Genomic DNA, 21,327 nt, shown 5'->3' on the forward strand with positions numbered 1-21,327 from the left:
TACCGTCTTCATGGATTGCCACACCATGGCTCTCCCTTCACCAATGGACTGGACGTCCTCCAACAACGATACCAATGCTCTTACAGCCACAGACAAGACTCCGATCGAGGAGCTTCCATTTGAGCTACTACAACATGTCTATAGCTACATTGGTCTCCCATTACGATGCATCCATCACTCGACATATGACAGAGTGATTATCATGACGAAGACGACCTATGGTCACGACAGGATACTGATTGTGGACCATGAAGACCTTGCCAGGTCTCTGTCCTTGAGCAAGCTATTGCATGACAGGATTGGCTCGTTGATGCACAGGAAGGTTCCGCTGCATTTTCAGGTCAACATGGTCGTGAAGAGAAGCACAGATGGCATGGAGGCTGAAGTGGCACATTCATCACTTGCTGATGTGATCCCTCTATCTACTCACAAGGTTGTGAGAAATGGACGGTCTGAGATTGAAGCTATCAGCACCATCCACTCTCGTGGAGTTTTCATTCACATCGATTGCGATGCGACATCGTTCTCTTTGGATCCTGTGGAACAGGAGGATGATCTTATCAGCAACCTGGACGAGCCTTCTCAATTCGACTGGATCCACACCACTGGCTGTGATGATCTTGTTGAAGGAAACGATTGGGCGGACGAGTTTGGAAACTACGAGTCCCTCGACTCCGCATTCACCCTTGATACTTTCACTGCCTCCGACACTCTAAGCACTGTTACAGAACAGAACGCCCATCAGTGGATGCCATCCTGGGACAGCGATGACGACCGTCAAGAATCAAAGGGGCCGGGCTCGAACAACGAAGAAGAGATCAATCGCCATATCGTGTCTTCGTTTGACTTCGAGGGCTTGCGTCAGCGCCTCATTCTATGTCACAACACAGAAGACCTGGCGATCATTGTGAACACAAGAATCGACGAGCACGGTCATCAGGAGCAAGAATTGCACACAGGTCGGACGAACATCTTCCACGACGCATTGATCCAGATTGTCGAGCAGATGCCAAGATTGAGACGGTATGCTGTCCGCGTCAATCGATTCACGGCATTCGGGTCCCGCCAGAGAGGCCAGGCATGGACGGACACCGGGGTGGAGAGAGTCTCTCACCAAGGTGGATACGAGGACGGGTACGGAACGCTCCTGGACGGTTTGCACGTCCGTTACGAACCAACGGGGAGGTCAGGCAACTGTGTCTGCGGCTGCGTCGGCGCACAGAAGACTGACGAGGAGAAGGAGTATGCTGGTGGACCAGTCGCCTTTGACTTTTGGTGAAGGTGCCGGCTTTGACAATAGCATTTATGGAAGTGAGGTAGCGTTTTCGTACTCGGAGACGCGCGCGAGAACGAGAAGAAGTCCAAAAGTACTTCGAACACAAGCGAATGGCATCGAGCCTCTCGATACGGAAATCTTTGAGGTCGAGGCATCCGAAAGTATGGGAGTTGTTTTCGTCGCAGAACCGGAAGAAGAATAGATTAGACCAAAGACAACGACGGACTTATGATCATTTCAGATCACTCACGCAGTGACTTTGACCCGTTCTTCATCTCTATCGTTGCTAATCCGCACTCTGCAGAGCAGGAGTAGAGGAGGTATTGGTCCAGATCTGAATTTAGATCAAGAGATCTTCTGCGAATAGAGAATAGGTTCGTGATAATCGAGGCTTTTCGTTACTGACACACTCCAGGGAGAGCTTAATACTGCCTTTTTGGGAAGGATGTCGTTGCTTTGACACCTCACTATCCAGATTGATTAATCAGCAAGGGGTCCACATTTTACGTCATGTATACAACAGAATATTGAAGATGCCAGTCTTCGTCCTACTCGTCAACAACAATTTCTCGACTGTCTTCGCTTCGTACCATCACAAAATGGCTGGTAAACTAGCTATCATCGGTGCCAGTGGCAAATTGGGGTTCGCAACTTTGAATGCTCTCCTGGACCACAAGCTCATTTCGCCCGAGAACATTGTCTGCACAACTTCATCAGACGAAGGTGCCAGGAGACTTGAACCAGCACGCAAGCAAGGAGTCGAGATCAGATCCGCCAACTGGGAAGACCACAAATCATGGGACGAAGCACTTCAAGGATGCGAAAAGGTTTTCCTGATCTCCTCTGCTCGAATCGAAAAAGACTTCAATGATGCGCCGCATGGAGAAGGCCGGGAAGCAGACCATTTCCCAGCAATCGAAGCTGCTCGTCAAACCGGAGTCAAGCACGTCTATTACACCAGTTTAGCATTCGCGAACCCAAGTTTGAGCCGGGTCATGAAAGCACACGAGCGAACCGAGGAGTATTTGAAGCAAAGCGGGTTGAAGTACACCCTGATCCGCGAAGGACTGTACAACGAGAGCTGGCCGCTCTACTTTGGACACTATGACGTGAAGAACGATCAGAGAACAGAAGTTGTCGTAGGCGGCGATAGCAAGATCAGCTGGACTTCCATTCCGGATCTTGGACTAGCCAACGCAATCATCTTGTCCGATCCGAGCGAGACGTGGGAAGGCAAGACCTTCTACCTTTCGCAAAGGAAAGCACATTCGCTCGAAGAGGTTGCTGCGATGGTATCGAAGGCAAAGAGCAACCAAGTCAGCCTCAAAGTGGTGTCGAGAGAAGAGCACGAGAAGCACCACGTGGAGGAGCGAGGAATGCCAGAGCCGTTCATCAAGTGGTGGAGTAAGACGTACGATGCTCTTCGAGAGAAGGAGTGTGAGATTAATGATCCCACTTTGGAGACGTTGCTTGAGACCAAGGGTGTCAAACCGAAGCAGATGGAGGAGACAGTGGAAGAAGCTTTCCACTCTTGAACTTGAAGCAAAATCTATACAACTTTTGCCAGAGCCTAGCCGACACGGACTCCGGATGTGTTAATCTTGGTCAAAGTTGGCCCAAAATGCCGGAATATATATGGACGGGCAATGAACGGCCAGGACATATGTTCACTGAACGAATGTGGGCGTCTTGGCTGTTATGAGGCTGCCGAATGTGAGCCTGGTAGACGCTTTTATCTCGCTGCCAGATGCGGAAGTTTCGTTTGCGACCCTTTCGGTATCGATTCGAGTCATTGTCGACAGCGGGTTTTGAAAGTGGCCTTGCCCTGCTTGCAGATCGAACTGCATGATGGAAGGGCGTGAAACTCCGCCGCGGGAGCTGCATCAAAGCTAGCTATGATAGTATGGAGAACTGTGGCTCTGCCAAGCCATTAAACAGCTGCTAGCAGGACGTGAATGAGTAGTCGCGGCCCGCAGTCTTGTTGGGAAGGCACCACGAGAAGGAAGTCACTGCCCAATGAGTGATACCTGCACGTGCGCAAAGCAATCAGTAGGCCTTGCGTCACATGAAGGCAGTTCATCGATTCAATGTTGCCTCCCAGCTCATGGCAGATGCTGCTACATATCGTTACCGCTTGACTTTCTGCTCCGCAGCGATATATGTCTTGCATCTCCTATTTCCACACCAACATACCTTGTGTGGTCTTTGCCGCAACAACCCTTTCCGAAGAACATCAGCCGTCGGATCGCACTCTCTTAGCTGTGGCTAATTCAAACCTATGGTCCTACGAAGACACACCACCGGTGCCCAGGTCTCTTTCTGCCACAACTCACCGAAGAAGAGTTCAATATTGACATACTGTAATCGCTAGAAATTCGTAGCCCTTTGTCTCACAGGCGCCATAACCTACAGGACATGTCGTCTAACAGATTCGAAGGACAGCCAGAAGGCCAGCGGACTCAAGTTCAGACCAGGCACGCCCACTTCGCCACTCCAGCACTCCCCGCTCGAACCGCCTCACAAGACCCCGGAGTCGTCACTCTCTCCCTCAAAACAACACGCGACCCCCACTCCATCGCAGAAGCGCTCAACTCCTACTCACCTCGACAAACCCCTTTCCACCTCCTCTCACCAACCCAAATCTGCGACGAAAAAGTCATCCGCCATGACCACACCGTCGCACAGCACTTCGAAAGCCAATCACAACAGCCACGAAGTATCGACAACGACACCCATCCGCACAAGAAAATCGTAATACACCACCGCGAGCTCGTCGGCCTCAACCTCATTTCCAACCTGACCCGAATCCAATACGGATACTGGCATGACGAACCGGCCTGCCTCATAGGATTCACATTTCAGTTTCTCGGGAGTGAACACGGACATAGATGGGTTCGATTCGACAGAGCGGATGTGACGATCAAGTTCCACAAAACAGAAAGTGAAGCTGAGGGGCAAGACCCTGAAGTCGTTGATTTTGGGCCCAAACATCTGGTAACTGGCAACAATGGAACAGAAGAGAAGCGCGAATGGCATCTGTCCGCCAACCTTCCAGCCGTCACGCTCGGCGCCATACCAGTGCTAGGGCTCACAGCAGGAGTGTCCCGCACATACGACAAACGATACGCCTCGTCTGTAGAAGGAGCGAGTGTACCATCGCATGGACACACAGCACCAGATTTGGTACGATTTTGGATTCGAGAGGATGCGAAGCAAAGGGAAGGATTGCCGCTGGAGCTCGACTGTGCTATCGTCGTCACGTTTGCAGCGCCAGCGAGTTTCCGAGCTACAGTGAGCGTGAAAGCAGGAGCAGTGTTTGATATGTTGGCGCAACCATGGAGTGAGGCGGAGCCGGTTCTGTTTCAGCATGGGGTTGAGCTTGGAGAGCCGGTAGGCAAGGCTAAGATGGGTATGGTCGACTTCGCGACTTTGGATGTGCGAGATTGGGGGCAAATGGTAGGGGCGGAAGGGATGCTTGAAGCTGGAAAGCGGTGAGGATTGTGGGTTGAAAGTACAATCGTAAATTCCTAGGATCACTAGCGAACATTACGACGCATTCCTAGCTTTCTTGGAAAGACGGACTTCTGCGGAACTGTCATGAAGATACCGCTGATAGATGCCAAAGCAGTTGCGTACTTCCGGGGTTCCTTTTGCTTCGAGCTCTGTGATTCTCGTCGTCCTTCTCATGCCGGCATGGTTGTGAGAAATGACTTAAGTAGACCCAGGCCTAGGCTATGTGGAGCCAAGATGTTAGTCTAAGGCGGGTTCTTGGCCGAAAACCTCGAGCTAGGATAGCGCCGTAGCAGTGGTGCGCTATACGAGCCACTTTCGAGGCCTAGAATTTTGATTAGCCAATTGAAATCGTCAAAAGGCTCTGCAAGGGCCGCCGAGGTTTGTGTTTGCGACCAGGCGTAATCCCGATTAACCGGTTCAGCCAAGTTGATGTTGAACCACTTCTTTCTGCTACTCCAGCGTGGCTTGATCGTTCTGAATGATCAACATGTTGATCAGAGAGTTGAGGCTGGTTGGCTGAATGTGATCATTGCAAAGAAATACAGATCTTCCAGAAGTTGGTTTCGGGAGGGAACAACGCGTCTATTCAAGTGAGAAGCAGCATACCGCCATTGTGAAACAAGAGCAGCGACGTCGTACTCTAATTCGAGGCGAGCAATCATGGAAGTCGGTCGTCGCGGACGGCTGATAATAAGTCTCTCTTGGCAAGCTGATCTAGATGGGCCCACGGAAAAGAATATCTTTCAGTGATCATGAGGACGTCAACGGAAGCATATTGACTTACCAGGAAGACGAACAATCGAAGACAGACATTCTGAACTGTCTTCCAGTCTGCGAGGCACGATGAAAGCAACATCGGTGATTTTCACACTTCTCCTTCCCTTTACTTTGGCATGGGCACGTGGCATGTTCTCCTTACATCAAGAACCCGAGAGCTGATGTGAGAACCAGAACTGCAAAAAGCTCCCCCAAGGAGGCGATGGCTCTTGTTGGCCCAACGATGAGCAAAGAGCGCAAGGCGCCGTGACGCAACTCTGTTCCGAGGTAAGCCATGAATGTGCAATTGTGGAAAAATCGAATCTTTTTGGTGCTGTGCTGATAGGAGATGATAGGGGCCTCCTTGCAAGGAAGAGGACAATGGCTGCTGGCCGAACGCGATTCATTATGATTTCGATCCCAACCGACCTCGGCGTATCACTGGATGGCGGTCGAATTGTAGTTGAGGCTCCATAAAGCGGCAGAAGAGGCTGGAAGTGAGCGCGATGCAGCATTTTGAATGTCGTTTCAGGGTTCTGAAGAGGTCGATCGGCTTAGGAAGTTGAAGTGGAGTTGTGGATGCCGCGAGCTTGCATATGGGAGCTTGAGTGGTGAATGCTTGAGAGCAAGGAAAACGTGAAGCAGAGGCGAAATCTCAAGACTAAGGATACTGATGGAATAAGATGTTAGGTATAAAGCATACTAAGAAGAGTACGCTGCGTTGTCAATACGTGTCTTCGTGAAGTCGTAAGAATGCCTCCGCTCAAACGATAAATCTCAAACCAGCACTCTACATGTCTTCTCGAAAGAAACAAGAATTCCTTCACGTCTTGAAGTAGACCGCTCAACTAAGTGTAGCCATTGCCGCAGCGAGGAGCTTAGCATTTCGTCGTTCTGCGCGAAGAGTCAGCTAAGGTCAGACAAGACGATCGATCGCGGCCCCACCCACTTAGTGCGACGACCGAACCAAGGCCATCCTACCTTTTCGGTCTTTTTCGACTCGTATCACGTTTCGTTGTGGACTCTTCTCGCGCTCGTAGACCACGAGGTCACCTCTTGATCGACTTCGGTCACGATACTCGACCAGCGAGTACTCATCTCGGGTTGGATCCCGCAGCCGCATTGCCAGGTCGCGTTTCTGCTCTGCATCGCGCTCGAGTCTCAGAGCACGGCGTTCCGCTTCGAGAGCTCGAATTTCGGCATTAATATCCCGGTCCGATTGATGAGGACGATCGGCTAGGACAAGGCTGCCCGCATGATGTGAGTGAGCTGGTGCGCGCTCCTCGATGACGGTCTTTCGCTCTTCATAGTACTCAGGCGCTGGAGGAGGAGGCGGAGGTGGCGCCGCCGGCGCTTCGATGAAAGTTTCGTGTTTCGAAACATAAGTCCCCGGTGAAGACGGTCTTCGCGACCGAGAGCGGGGCATTTGGCTGATGCTACTCTTTGCGCTGGGTGATCCGCGTCGGTCGATGATCGTTGGCGGGTTGATCCATTCAGTACGTTCCACCATCTCGTGCTCGCCCATCGGCGGAGGTGGCACACCAGTCTCCTCGACTGTTTTCTCGTAGCGGTAAACCTTCTTCTTTTCTGCTAGGCTGTCAGTATCAATTCTCTGGACGTGAGCTGGACTCAACTTGCCTCCTTCCTTGTATTGTTCGCTGATCTTGATCACTTCATCGATTTGTTCTTTCTCAAGAGCGATCTGCAAGACGTAGAAGTGCTCTTCTTCAGCGAAAGGATAGCCTAGATCCATGATTGCTTCCACTCGCACCAAGCGCTTCGGCATTCGGGTCTTGCCCTTCTTGAATTTCCTTTCTTCACGAACACTTTCCTGAATCAGGGTCTCCTCAACAGTTTCAATCGGTACCAATTCAGTCGCAGGTGCTGGTGGAGGAGGCGGTGGGGGAAGAGTCGTCACGCTCGATTCGCTCACAATCGTGGGTGCCCGGCTCTTCGACTTCTTCGTGCTTGCTTTGGTAGGAGCTTTACTGGGCGCTTTACTTGTTGCTTTGCTGGTTGCCTTGCTGACGCTAGAAGCGCTACTACTGCTACTGCTTGAGCTGCTCTCGCTCCTCTTGGCAGATTTCTCGCTCTTGGGTACGCGTCTCCGATGGACGGAGCGCTCACGCTGGATTTCTACCTCGCGGTATCCCTCCGGCGGCTCGTAGTAGCGCTCGTACTCACGATAGTGTCGGTCGTCGTCCCACGCATCGCGTGTGCGGCGGATCGGGAGCGGAACAGGTACGTAGGGTGCGATGGGATATTCTTCGCGCTCATAACGAGCGGGCCGTCTGTCGAAGGTGTCGAGACTACTTTGCCTTCTCAGCAGACCCGGACGCGGCGCGCGCTGATCGATATCAAAGTCTTCTCGGCTGATGCTCTTTCGGCGGGGCACAAGTTGCATATCAGCCAGTTCACGAGGATCGACGTCACCAAACAGCTCCCTGTCGGTCCTCCTCCGCGGTCGAGATGGAGCCCTCCGCTCTTCTTCGTAAAAGCGGTCGCGCTCTTCGTATCCGCCGCGAGGACCGCGGCTCTCCACCCGGTCCATGACGGCGATGTCGATGTCCCGCCGCCCAGGGCGGTCCCGTTCGTGGAAGTGGAAGTCCTCCTCATATCGTCGGGGCGGCGGGACACTGCCTCTGGCGCCCAGTCTCTCGAAGCGCTCTCGATCCCATCGTTGGGGGATGTCGCCATAGGCCAGGTCGTCGTTGCGATAGCGTGACATGATTGCTCCCTCGTCTTCAGGCTTGTGCTACACGAGCACGGCTCTCTGGCTCAACGCTGATCTTCGGTATGCTGTGCTGGCGGAAGGATGCAGGGCGCGGGCAGGAGAAGGAGCAGTGGGAAGTGAGAAATGGGAATGGAAGTGGCAGCTGGCCAAGATGGGGCCGCACAGAGTCACGGGCGGTGGCTGGCGGGCGTGCTGGCGTGGTGCAGGGAACCGGGCTGTACGATGGGCGTCTGCGAGTGCCCAATTCTGGACCGGTGCTGCAGTGGGAAGCTTCGGGCAGCGACAGACTGTCTCTCAACGCCCTTCACGCTCCGAAACCCATGGGCGAGCACAGACGGCGACGGAAGTGGGTTGCGTCGTCCGAAGGTGCACACGCTGTAGTATTGGGCAGCAAGCGAGAAGTGGGCTGTAGAGGACGACTGCACGAGGATGACGTCGAACTTGGCGCCGATCCCTGCTCCCATCCCTGTCGACTTCACTTCACTTCACCTGCGCCTTCCTTTGGAGTTGAGCTTCACTTCGTGTGCATACTGTCGGACACTACGCATCGCATGCATTGATATGTGAGATGAGATGGAGTCTTCACTTTCCGGCAATGGCTTTAGTGCAATGTGAAGAGTTGGCACACCCCTTCGGTCAACGGTACTGAAGGCAGTTCTTGTGCAGCTCGTTGCAGATCCTGGGTGGTAGTTCGAGAGCAGGCGCGCGAAACTCCAGCGGGCCGGTCAAGATGAAAAGAAGCTTGAAGACGACGTTCAGTCTGGCATCTGGTTGAAGCGGCGCATAGCTATAGGTTCCAGTGTCGGCATGCCGTTGCCGCAAGCCGTAACACAAGAGCAAAGAGGAAGCATTTCATGGCAGAGTTGCTAAGAACCGCAGACAGGATGCAAAGAAGTCAAGTAAGAGGTGTTGACGATGACTACTTCACAGATACATGTGCAGGCGCCGTTCCGTGCACTGGAAATCACGATGTGCCGCCGAACGTCGCTTCTGCTGGAAATCAGCTCAATCCATACCAGAGGCAGGCTTCACCCCCGAGACGCACCAACTTGAGGCAATGTCCTCGCGATCCGCCTCACATATGCATCAGCATTATCATCACTCGGCGCGCGCTCGTCTGATTCTGCGCTTCGCAACATTCGCGCCGCTGCTTAACTTTGACCGCTGCATTAGCGTCAAGGGACAATAGAAGCGCTGCAGCACAATGGAAGCTCGTGCCACGCCGGCGTGACACACACACAGCTGCCTGGAATATCGCTTCTCGTCCGATCTCTTCCTCTTCAACCTTTACCAAACTTCTTCCACCTCGTTTTTGCATACCGCACGCATACCGCACGCATACAACATGGCAGACCCCCTTCGCAGCAGCTTGTTGCACCACGACTCCCTCACTGACGCAGTCACCGGCGAGAGTGTCACACCAGAAACCCAACTCACTGCACTGCACTCGCCGTCACCCGGCTCCCTTCTGTTCAACCTGACGCAGACCGCGGGCCCAAGCAAGCCGTGCTCGTTGGTCTTCAACAATGAGCTGTTTCCGTCTGACGGTCACTCTCACGAGCCAGCAAATTCCGCCTTCCACGCGGACGTCACCTTCAGCGACTTGGTGAGTCACATTGCCAATGCCGCAGGCTACAAGCGCTGACTGAGAATAGCTCACCATTCCGCACTTGCGTGTCGAGGTCAAGTGGCCGGCCCTTGACTTGAAAGTCGCTGTCAAGATTCGCATCACCGAAAACAACGTGCGAGTGGCCTCAAACGTCACGCGCGGCGATCTCACCGCAGACGAGCTGGCCTGCACTTCCTCGGGATCGTCACGGCTCAGTCGAGAGGGCTTCAACAACGCCATCGCGAAAACCAACCAGCTCTGCGTCAAGAGCCAGCGCTTGCTATGGCATCTTCGAGCGCTTTTCGACACTGATGGCCCAAAGGCAGTCAGAATACGCTTCTTCGACACATTGGCTGATGACAAGAGCTCCTGTATCCCTCAACTTCTGCCATTCATTGTTGGCCCTCACAAGCTCAAATCGCTCGCTCTACCAGATCACAGTCAGCTGGTACCTTTGTCGGTCACTCGAACACCTCACGAGCTCTTAAGCTCTCCAGCTCCGTTTCCATTCACAACATTGAGCAGCGGCACAACCTACATCAGCATCAACGATGCCCAAGCTCAACTCTTCGAGAGTGCCCGCATTGCACATGTCGAGCAAGATCTCGGACTCCAGCAGTGGTCCAAAGTCCAGCATGAAGCGGTTCCATATCAGCTTGGTGAATTCGTCATCCTGGCCGTCAATTTCAAGCCTTTTACACCACTCCGAGGTTCGGACGGTTCTAGCGTGGCCTTCCGCCTCCCAGAGCGCATGACCACCAAGATTTGGTCGCAACAAGCTGGCATCGAGTTCGCTTGCTCAGCCTTCCTCTGTCCGTCGATAGCCATGCTCGAAGGCTACGACGCTCTCTTCATCGTCGCCTCGCGCGTACCATTCGCACTTCGGACAGCTTGCCACGATATCAGCGACCTCAACTTACGCACCTCCATCATGGTGACCTTCGAGCCCCGCATCTCGCAGTTCAGCATCTCCAGCCAACTAGCCACTGCCACGGCTTTACGCGCACCTGATGTGGCTCGCTGGTTGCCGATCATTCTCAATCAATCTCCTCATCTGCCTTATGTTGACCTTGCACTCAAGCGGGCGCCAGACTTCAAGGGCAGCGTTGATCGCCGCCAGGTTGACAGAGTGTATGAGATGATGCTGAACTGGCGCAAGTGGAATCCCGAGCAATTGGCTGCACTGAGAAGCGTACGCAGCGCAGTTGGTGGCATCATCTTGATTAGCGGCCCTGCAGGAACTGGCAAGACTTTGGTGCAGCAAATTCTGTGTGCCTTCTTCTATCTCATTGGATTACACGTGCTGGTACTTGCACCAGCCAACAGCAATGTCGCCGACTTTGTCAGCAAGCTCCACAAGAACTTCCCAAGCGGTGATGTTGAGGCTTTGCGAGTATTTCCCCGCTCCGCCGAAACCGATCTCAAGGATGCTGTCGGCAAAGATGCGACAACTGGGCCCAGCACTTCGTTGAACCCAGGACTACCGCCCACGCACCTGTTCGAATTCGAGTTGGTGCGATCCGAAGTCAACGCCGCAGGGGAGAAGTACTCAAAAGGTCGTGAGTCTGGCCTCCAGCACAAGGTGCTCAAGACCGCTCGCAATGGCTCTCTTGACGGCACACTTCTACAACCGATCATGGATGCGAAAGGCAAGGCGATCAGTGACGGCAAGGTCGACATGTGGAAAGAGTTACGCAGATGCATCGAAATGTGCGAGCGCGGCGATTTCGACTGGCAAGACGACAAACTCGTCAACATTTACGAGCAATCTTACAGCGCTTGCAAGTGTCAGTTCATTGCACGCAGCAGGCTCATCGTCACCACCACTGGCAACGTCCACAACCCCGACATCCAAGAGAACTGGGCACAAGACATGCATGGCGTCAAGTGCAAGGGCGTGGTGGTCATTCTGGACGAGGCCTGCAAAGACAACGAGATTGACACGCTTGGGCCGCTCATGTGTCCCGGCTTTCGCTCCAAGGTCACTGGCATGATTATGGTCGGCGACGATCGGCAGCTTGAGCCGACAGATACCTCAGCCAAAGGCCGCGTCCAATTCAGCCTCTTCCCGGGCCGCAGCTCGATGCCGCTTGCGACTCGTCTGAAGAGTGAGGGCCATCCGTGCGTTGAGCTGCTTGAGCAGCATCGAATGGTAAGTACCACTTCTACTGGCATCGCGCAATATTGGCTAACATGAACTCAGAGCGTCCGCATTGCCGACTGGCCATTCACCAACTTCTACCCACCTGGCATGCGTAGCTCACCCAACACGTACCGAACCTTACGCGAAAAGCTACCAGGACTGCGAGTGTGCCTTGCCAAAACGCTGGGCAAGGATCTCGGACATCTCTCACAGCTGTACTCAGCAGTCGACGAGGACGACTTTCTTCGTTCGCACTACGTTCAGGTAATGGGCCGGCGAGTGAAGCGCAACCTCTCCACCGTTGTCCGCGAGCACATACTGGCATTCTTCAACCACATCTTCTGGGACCTACATGCTTACTTTGGTACCGAATTGCATGACAACGTGACTGTCATTGTCGCCTACAAGGAAGCGGTATGTATATCACATTGGCTAGATTTCTGATGTCTCGAGCACTTTATTGACTCTGTCGCAGCGGTTTTGTTGGCAACAAGCTTTGAAGCATTTGATGCGCATCCACAAGCTGACGACAAGAGAGTTACCGAATGTCATGACGATTGACTCCAGTCAAGGCACTGAAGCAACCATCACCATCGTCGACTGCTCTGTTCAGCAGTATCGGAAGGACAGCGACATTGGTAAGATATGCGACAGGATTTACGAACAGGACCGTTCTAATGATTTGACAGGATTCATTGACGACGATCGCCGTATCAACGTTGCAATGACCCGCGCGCAAGAAGTCCGTTGGTTTCTCGGTGGTAGCTGCAGTGCTGATGAGCGTTACGCTCGACGAACCAAGCTTCCGGCTTACGTTCGATACCGCAACCACACTGAGACGACGAACAGTCTCTCGAACTTCGGTGGCGAAGTTCTACCTGCTGATGGCGCGGGCTGGCTGGAGAAGCTTGAGAAGAGAGACGTCTTGCTCCAGAAGACCTTTGTGGATGACATGCGTCGTCTTGGCAGGTGAAGAGGCACGGCGGATCCCAGAAGAAGAGGTTTTAACGTCACCTTGTTGGCAGTATTGAGATTGCACACCTCCTTGCTTGTTTAGCAATTCGGACTGCGGCATCAGATGCGTACATAGAGTGAGCTTTGGAGACGTGATATGAGCGTCATGTTCAGGACTAAAGGAATGCACAACTGTAACTACTGTTCCCACTCAAACATTTGTCTCACCATTTGACTGCAACTCAGAACGGCGTAGAGGGGAGGAACGTGGCTTAAGGCAAGAAAGTGAGGCGGATGACACCGACCAATCACATGCGGTTGACCATGTTGACATCCTCCTCCCTTCTCCGACTCGTCTTGCTCCTGTTCCTCTGAAACAGCAGCAACAATCCACTTTTCGCCATCTGAGCTTAGGAAGCACCACCAGAGTGCCAATTTCCGTGCCCGCTGGACTTCAGTGTCGCGTGCAGTAGCTGGGCCAGTCACTAGAGAGGGAATCTCGCTGCAATGTCGCGAATGACAAAGCGCGCTCCTTTGACACCACCACAAGGCCGTTGATAGCACGTCCATCAGACCAGCTGTCATCTCGACAACAATACTTCTAGGCACTGTCATATCTTTGCACAAGAGCGATCGTTTCCTGATCTGGTCGACATGAGCGCACATTTCCGCCATTTGTAGGAGCTGACTAACCTCGGTCTGAGATCAAAACCCGAAGGATTTGGCCAAGACGAGACCAGTGAACGACGAGGAACTCAGCCTTCATACTTTCGCGATCCTCTGTCGTTGCCGCGCAGCGAGCGCCCGTAGAGTCCGAATGTTATGCATGCATTGTCTAACATAGAATTGTTCGATGCTGCGAAGGTGAGAATATAAGAGTTGCAAGCTGTCCACGCCATCGACCCAACACTGTACTCACGCTCAACTACTATATATCACAGGTTGACGGCATCAGAAATGACAAACAACAAGTTCAAGGTCCTGATCGTGGGAGCTGGAATAGCTGGCCTCTGTATCGCGATCGGTCTCAGGAAGCAGGGCCATCATGTTGTTCTGCTGGAAAGTGCACATCAACTTTCGCCTGTTGGAGCTGGTATACACGTACCACCAAATGCCACATTGGTTCTGGAGCACTGGAATTTACTTGACAGGTTCAAGCATGTCGCTATTGCTCCAGCTGGCTTCATCTTCAGACGATACAAGAATAGTTCGATTCTTGCACAACCAAGTCGACCCGCTCCATCAGACGACGCGCCCACTACCCCTTACTGGTCTATGAAGCGAAGCGACTACCAGCAAGGCCTCTACGAAGCAACTTTGGAAGTCGGTGTAGAGATTTTTCTGGGAAAGAGAGTCGCGACTATGGACCAAGACAATGCATCGGTAACGACCACCGATGGCGAAACTTGGACTGGCAATCTAGTCATTGTTGCAGACGGTACGACGAGATCTGTGCACCTGGATATGCTCAAGCTGACTCTATCCAGGTATCAAATCTCGCCTTCGCCAGCAGATCATCGATGAGCAAGACGTTTCGGCCATTCTACAGCCACTGTCGACCTACAGGGCGATGGTGACGCGAGAAGACCTCATGGCCGATCCTCAAGCTTCCGCTCTTTTTGCCAATGGTGGCACCAATGTCTGGCTAGGGCCATCTCGACATGTGATCATATATCCTGCTGAGAATGGCAAGATATATGCTGTCAATGGCACACATCCTGCTCACAACGATTCTGCTGGAGAATGGAATAAGCCAGCCAACGTTGCAGAGATCCAAGCAAAATTCAACGACTTCGATCCTGCCCTGCAAGGACTGCTCGCGAAAGTCCGAGACTGCAAGTCCTGGGCATTGGCCGAAGTTCCACGCCTGCCTCGATGGACCTCAAAGTCTGGCAAAGTCGTGCTCATCGGTGATGCTGCTCATGGCATGCTGCAATTCCTTGCCCAAGGTGCAGCCATGGCTACTGAAGACGCAGCGGCGCTCGCGGAAGCTTTGTCGCGGGCGAAGTCAGTCGAGAATATCCCGAAGGCTATGCGCGTCTATGAGAGGAGTCGCAAGTGGCGTTGCGAGAAAGTCCAAGCGAATGCTCGACGCAATGGCGAATTCATCCACATGCCAGATGGCGAGGAGCAAGAGCATCGAGACCGCAAAATGGCTGGACTTCAGCGTCCTGATGATCAAGAAGTTGATACCGGACCGCTTCTGGATCCAAAGTTCGCTTCTTGGCTGTACGGCCATAATGCATTTGAACATGTAAGTACTGTTTCCCATCCAATGTGCATCGCCACCGAAATGCTGACCTCGCCCACAGACCCGCAAATTATTAGATGAGGCCGGGTTATAGCCCCACCCTCCCTAACGCCTCCCAAAATGCTCGAGAACTCCTTCCAGCGCCCCCAGATAGCAAAAAAGCCACAGATCACTAATCTCTAATCCTCACAAAAAAACGCCTCAATCAACTTCATCTTCAAAAGTTCAAAATACACAGTTTTCAAATCCTTCCCGTCCCCAAATCCCGCTTCAACTCTCTGCCTCAAAAACCCTTCCTCCAATTCTTTTTTCGCCTCCTCAACATCACGTAAATGAAATTCTAATTTCGGACTGAAATCTATTCCCTTGCATAATTGTGCTGAAACGTACACCGCTACATTGACTCCACTTTTTTGGAGTTCGCGGAGGGGTTCCGAGGCGCGGAAGAGCATTCCGATGTGGTGGGCTACGTTTTCGAAGGGGAGGTGCTGGTCGAGGCAGATTTTGATGTTGTGGAATTTGGGGGTGGGAGGGGTTCGATGGGATTGGGATTGGTTTTGGCAGATTTTTCGGAGGCGGTGGAGGCTGTTGTTGTTGATGGGTTCTTGGGATTGGTGAATTGCGGTTATGAGTTCGAAGATGTTGTCGTAGATGAGGTCTCGGGCTTCAGAGTGGATTTGTTTGCAGGTTTGGAGGAGGTTGAAAATTGGGTGGCTTGTGCTTGTGGAAGGCTTCGTGAGGTCGATTTGGATGGGTTCGTCTTGGAGTAGGGCTTTTTCGTAGATGTTGTTGCGGAGTTCTCCGGGTAGTTCGAGGAGTCGACAGCGATTCATCTTGTGTTCTTGTTCTTCGGTTCTGACCTTTGGATGTGTTAGCTGGTGTGCTTGACAAGAAAAATTACCCGATTCGGCACCGACTTACTTCGTGGAGAAATTTCTGGCAATGATCTGCACAACTTTTGTATGTTTCACTGCTGAACAAAGGCAAAGCCCAAAGCAGAGGACAGAACGTACAGATGGAAAAGCAGAACAGGTCAGCGTGGCGAGAGAACGGCGAGAGAAACTTCCTATATGTGCAAACGCATCACCTGCAGCCCGGGTTTCTTCACCAATTCGACACTAGCTCGCCTTGGCGGTCTAGACTCACGTGCGAACAATTGACAGAATTTCACGTCACTTTGACATGAAAGTGTATATGTTCTGATGCGGTGTTGCAGAAGCGATAGCGTGAGAGAACGGGATACATCATCTCGCATTGGAAATGTGTTGTTCTAATGTGGTGTCGTTTGCAGCTGATTGCATGGCTTGTCGGGCGATTTAATCAAATTGGTTAAGCTTGGCTTGAAATCGTCGAACAATATCCTTCTTCGATGGAAATATAGCTCTGATTGGAGTATAACAGATCGACAAGGAATAACTTTGAATGTTAATGATTCGCTGCATTCAACAAAGTTGTGCCCTCAATGCCGGTCGTTAATGAGTCGCTGAGCGGGTCTCGCTGAGCGGAGATGTCACCACGATCATGCTTATCGAGAGTCTAGCCAGTCCGTTGTATATCTCTTGCTCTGTGCAACAAGAGCCCGTGTCCGTAACGTCAGGACCTTTGCGACAGAGTCGCGTCTTGCCGTTCAATCGTGTTCTTGCACACAGCGCTCCTGTTGAACCAATGCAGGGGCGTCCACTGACGGAAGGCTAGCCTCTTGCACGGTCTAGGAAGGGCTTCAAATCGAGCAAGCATCAATGGCCTCGCGGTAGACTTGACATTATATATTCGGCCGAAAGAAATGAGGCCCGCGCTTAGAATGCATGGTACCGTCGAGCCTCAGTCCTTACTAAACGTTCAGTGACTAAAGAATTGTCCATGGCTAGTGATTCCAGAGCGATCGAGGGTTTTTGGGAAGACCGGCGTCCGAACTTTACGCAATTTGGTTGTAAGAGTGGCTGAAAGGCTGCCTCCGAAGCTGGACATGCCGCCGGATCAGCTCAGTCGCATGCTTTATCCATACACAAGCGTGATCTGATCTTAACCCAGGCTTTCGCCTCGGCCACGGCGGTGTTGGAGAACTCTCCGCCTATCGCCATGAGAGTTCCTGTCCAGAGTCGCAAGACGCACAACTCATACAGTTGTGACGTAGTCGGACAGTATGGGCAGTGCCACGAGCTTACTCCCAGATGGGAAGAGGCACGACCGCTACCAAGATTCTGCGAGCAGAGACATTGCAAGCTGGTGACTACACCGCATGATCAGCTGTAAAGCTCAATCGCGGCCTCTCAATGAATGCGTGTCCCTGCGTTCGGCGCCTGCATACTAATTGCCCTCTCGACTTCTGCCATGGCATGGCAAAGAAAAGTCAACCTACACACCACGAGTGTAGCCCTTGCCGATTACCCTCCAAGACTAGACAACACGTCTGAGGTGGATTTCTACTTCCGACATGCTGGGTCCAAGACATTCCACCGAGCTACACTGTCTGACGCGGAGAGAGCTCGGTCAACAATGCGGCGTATGCTGTGCCACATTTCCATTGCCACGACAAGAATAGTCATTTTGAACGACGAGTCCAGACCGGATATGCCAGTAGTGAATCTAAACGAACTCGAGCGGATCATCAGAGAGAAGACGGTCCTTTGCTACGGTCACAAGAGCCAGAGCTTCGTGGTCGTGTATGACCACGATCCCATGGCCGAGCTGACGCCAAATGGACCTAACACTTCAGTGGTGTTGTCCAGGCGTCCTCAGAGACGTCGGCGCTCGAGACACCGGAGGAGGGCTGCTGTAGTAGTCAGTAATTGTAAAGGGGCGAAGGCACCTGACACTATCGTTGAGCGGAGGCTTCCAGTGCTTGGATGCTGGTTGGGAATTGCTGCAGCATGCTTAGTGCTTACTGGCAGAATGCATCCTTCATAGCGCGAACTCTGGCTAAAACGCATGATCCATTGTCCCAATCTGGACTCGTATGTGCATGACCCAGTATTGAGGTCCCGATTCCGATCTTTCGTGGCGCATCAGGTGGTGGCGATGGTAGACTGCCGCAAGCTTCATCGCTGCGTGATCGCGTGGGTAATCTGTAGTGGATCCATCCATTAAGGGCGGGACCTGTTTGTCGCTCGCCGCACATAGTAGCCAGAGTCTGTGTGACATGTGCTAAAACTTGGATCGGTGATCATTTCAGGCGGAAGCCTGGTCCACAGCAGAGAATTGCCTCCTTTTCACGTCCTCGGAGAAAGCGGCTCCATATAAGTGTGCAGGCGCACACTACCGGGACTTCCAGCTCACCTAACTTTCACTTAGTTCCAGATACCCCTAGAGCATCCTACATAACGTTCACTGCCGGTCTGAGAAAGACAGGCAGTGAACTCAGGTTTGTAAAGTTGGGCAGGCTGGCAGTATCGCTCCGAGGATATTTTCTGTAGCTCGTGTTCTAGGCGTTACGGCGTGGTCCACGTAGAAACAAATCGGGACACAGCATTCGATGAAGGAGGCCCTCACCGCAAAGCGGGGCTGAAACATAGCATTGATAGCAGTAAGGTTTTGGAGTAATGGTCCTGAGTGGCAGGTGAAGTCGGTAGATATAACCCGGCTTGGCGTTAGCCCTTTCCTTTCCGTCCACTTCCCGTCCACGGGGAGCCTGCCCGGCATTCCTCGCATGTTGCTTGCTAGGATATGAAGCATACGCAAAGATTGGCTTTGTGCTGAACAATCAACATACGAGTTACGGCGATGGCCATCAAAGCTTGCTGCATGCAAGCCAACAGCATCATGAGCAGATCGGCACGCCCGCAGGCATGCATATCCTGCATCGCAAGAAAAGCGCGGCGGAATAGGGAGTACTTGCGGTGAGATTGAAAGCCCGATTGATGATTTGTCGTAGGCTCATGAACTTACGAGCCGTCTAGCCGCAACGTTTGAAACGGACAAACGTTGTTTTCGATCTACGGACAAAACGGCTTTCCAACATCTACTGAGACACTTTCGGCAGTGTCGTCTACACGTTGGCTGATCTAACAAGAAACACCGAATCAAGCATCTGACAACGTGGTCTGGTACCGCCTGGCTGCAAAGTGCCGATATCGTGTCCAAGTCCTTTGCACAGACTCTTCGAGGCTCATTTTTATCAACGTCTAAACCGGCTTCGAAGAAAGTTCATTCTAACCCATGAACTACACGTCACGTTGTTGATCGCCCGTCATGGCTGCCAGGCATATATATCTTGTCAAGACATTGCGTCCCTCTACTGAGACTTCTCTATACCAGTAAGGTACACGAGCCAAGATGGATTGGCCTACCTACCTTCTTTCGACGGCCTCTCACAATGATCCAGATCTCCCGGTCAGTATGGCTTGTTCTACGAAAGAGGCCGTGAAGTTGACTTCCATAGCTCGCGTTCGATGCCGATATGCCTGGGCGGACTATGTCTTGGAACCAATACGTACAAGTCGTGAAGAGCGTAGCTGCTGGACTGCAAGCCACACACGTGAAATATCAAGACTGCGTGGGGCTTCTTTCGGACAATGACATTTACTATTATGCCCTGGGAGACGCAGTCGTCGCTGCGGGTTGCATATTCTGTCCGATTCAAACCACCCACAAAGTGGCCGAGCTCGCACATCAGCTCAAAACCGCTTCTGTCAAATACCTTTTCACCAGCCGAAAGCTACTGGACCTCGCACTCGAAGCTGCGTTGTCTGTGGGCATTCCAGATGAGGCAGTCTTCGTATACGACCCTCCTGGCAGAGAGGTCTACAGCGGCTCGCGTACAAGTAAGTACGACCATTCTCCGAAGGCACAGTCGGCTCCACAATTCTTCGCCATCGCAAATTCAGGAAAGAAGCAGTGCACCATAGATATGGGACAGCAGTGCTAACACTTCATGCAATGCACAGGTATGAGTGGGTTGATGTCTACAGATGTCAATCGATGGCAGAATCCGAATGTCGACAAAGACCCTCGCGAGATCATGGCATATCGAATGTTCAGTAGTGGCACGACTGGATCACCCAAAGCCGGTGAGATCTCACACCACACACATGTCCTCAGAGTCGATCAAAGGAGCAAGGGACCCTTTTCCGGGCCCGAAACACAAGCGGTGATCTGGATTCCAATCTACCATTCCTCCAGTCACTGGAATTATCACCAAGCAGCTTTGGGACTGCAGACCATTCATGTCACCCTTGATAAGGAGATGAGAGACATGCCTGCACTCATTGATATAGTTCGCGAAGCCAGGATCTCGTCTCTTATCCTCCCTCCGCGCTTTCTTCGGCCATTCATTGCATGCATAGAAAGTGGCACACGGAGCATGAATGATCTGAAGACGATTGAAAAGGTCAGCGTGGGAGGCTCGGCTATTGACCCTCTTGCTGCTCACCAGTTCCGGGCGACTTTCCCTGAGATCAAATTCCTAGGTGTCTACGGCACAACGGAAGCAGGAGGTATTGCTGTCGGGCCTGGACCTGATCTATCTAAAGCGGGTCTCATCGGTGGTCTTCAGCCGGGTGTTGAACTGAGGTTCATCGATCCGGAAACACTGATTGATGTACAGCCTGGCGAAGATGGCGAAGTCTGTGTTCGCTCCGTACAGGTTCTCAGCAGATATCACAACAACGCCGAAGCCAGCGCATCATCCTTTCTCAAGGATCCGTCAGGAGACTGGTTCCGCACAGGAGACAAAGGACGTTGGGACTCCGAAACGCACCAACTGTTTCTCACGGGCCGCTACAAAGAGATCTTCAAAGTCGCATCGAAAGAAGTATCGCCAGAGGAGATCGAAAATGTGCTAATGCAACATGAAGCGATTGAAGATGCGGCAGTCTGCCCGGTGCCATCGAAGCATGATCAGAATGAGTTGGAAGTGAGAGCCTATGTGGTGAAGAGAAATCGCACACAACAAGTTAGTGCAGAAGACATTGTCCAATTCGTTGCTACGAAGCTTTCGAGTCAAAAGGTTCCCACGGGAGGTGTGGTGTTCTGCGACGAGATCCCAAGGAATGCGTTGAAGAAAGTGGTCAGACGAAAACTACTGGAAATTGACACTAGCAAATTGTAGACGGCTGATGTTCCCGGACTTGAATTTATATATGCCACTTTACGT

General features: G+C 52.3%; 8 protein-coding genes across 8 annotated transcripts; 6 read left to right on the forward strand and 2 right to left on the reverse strand.

The window, feature by feature from the left end:
• Positions 1 to 25: 25 nt before the first annotated feature.
• Positions 26 to 1,279, forward strand: RHO25_006140 (uncharacterized protein; the record flags this gene model as incomplete). Its single annotated transcript, XM_023596992.2, has 1 exon — positions 26 to 1,279. The coding sequence occupies one exon, from the start codon at positions 26 to 28 to the stop codon at positions 1,277 to 1,279; it is 1,254 nt and encodes a 417-aa protein (XP_023452079.2).
• Positions 1,280 to 1,809: 530 nt separating this feature from the next.
• Positions 1,810 to 2,811, forward strand: RHO25_006141 (uncharacterized protein; the record flags this gene model as incomplete). Its single annotated transcript, XM_023596993.2, has 1 exon — positions 1,810 to 2,811. The coding sequence occupies one exon, from the start codon at positions 1,810 to 1,812 to the stop codon at positions 2,809 to 2,811; it is 1,002 nt and encodes a 333-aa protein (XP_023452078.2).
• Positions 2,812 to 3,691: 880 nt separating this feature from the next.
• Positions 3,692 to 4,771, forward strand: RHO25_006142 (uncharacterized protein; the record flags this gene model as incomplete). The annotated part of the gene is made up of 1 exon (XM_023596994.1): positions 3,692 to 4,771. One exon carries the CDS (start codon positions 3,692 to 3,694, stop codon positions 4,769 to 4,771), a length of 1,080 nt encoding a protein of 359 aa, XP_023451918.1.
• A 1,618-nt stretch (positions 4,772 to 6,389) lies between these two features.
• RHO25_006143 (uncharacterized protein) lies at positions 6,390 to 8,273 on the reverse strand (the record flags this gene model as incomplete). The annotated part of the gene is made up of 3 exons (XM_023596995.1): positions 6,390 to 6,439; positions 6,527 to 7,132; positions 7,184 to 8,273. The coding sequence occupies 3 exons, from the start codon at positions 8,271 to 8,273 to the stop codon at positions 6,390 to 6,392; spliced, it is 1,746 nt and encodes a 581-aa protein (XP_023451919.1).
• Positions 8,274 to 9,624: 1,351 nt separating this feature from the next.
• On the forward strand, positions 9,625 to 13,004 carry RHO25_006144 (uncharacterized protein; the record flags this gene model as incomplete). The annotated part of the gene is made up of 5 exons (XM_023596996.2): positions 9,625 to 9,885; positions 9,935 to 12,040; positions 12,092 to 12,445; positions 12,507 to 12,669; positions 12,721 to 13,004. The coding sequence occupies 5 exons, from the start codon at positions 9,625 to 9,627 to the stop codon at positions 13,002 to 13,004; spliced, it is 3,168 nt and encodes a 1,055-aa protein (XP_023451920.1).
• Positions 13,005 to 13,942: 938 nt separating this feature from the next.
• Positions 13,943 to 15,330, forward strand: RHO25_006145 (uncharacterized protein; the record flags this gene model as incomplete). The annotated part of the gene is made up of 3 exons (XM_065602744.1): positions 13,943 to 14,423; positions 14,473 to 15,239; positions 15,298 to 15,330. 3 exons carry the CDS (start codon positions 13,943 to 13,945, stop codon positions 15,328 to 15,330), a joined length of 1,281 nt encoding a protein of 426 aa, XP_065458816.1.
• An 85-nt stretch (positions 15,331 to 15,415) lies between these two features.
• RHO25_006146 (uncharacterized protein) lies at positions 15,416 to 16,069 on the reverse strand (the record flags this gene model as incomplete). The annotated part of the gene is made up of 1 exon (XM_023596998.2): positions 15,416 to 16,069. One exon carries the CDS (start codon positions 16,067 to 16,069, stop codon positions 15,416 to 15,418), a length of 654 nt encoding a protein of 217 aa, XP_023451915.2.
• Positions 16,070 to 19,508: 3,439 nt separating this feature from the next.
• Positions 19,509 to 21,282, forward strand: RHO25_006147 (uncharacterized protein; the record flags this gene model as incomplete). Its single annotated transcript, XM_023596999.1, has 3 exons — positions 19,509 to 19,565; positions 19,615 to 19,996; positions 20,120 to 21,282. 3 exons carry the CDS (start codon positions 19,509 to 19,511, stop codon positions 21,280 to 21,282), a joined length of 1,602 nt encoding a protein of 533 aa, XP_023451916.1.
• Positions 21,283 to 21,327: the final 45 nt, after the last annotated feature.

The sequence above is a fragment of the Cercospora beticola genome, chromosome 4 (assembly GCF_033473495.1).
Source record: "Cercospora beticola chromosome 4, complete sequence".
Lineage (NCBI taxonomy): Eukaryota > Fungi > Ascomycota > Dothideomycetes > Mycosphaerellales > Mycosphaerellaceae > Cercospora > Cercospora beticola.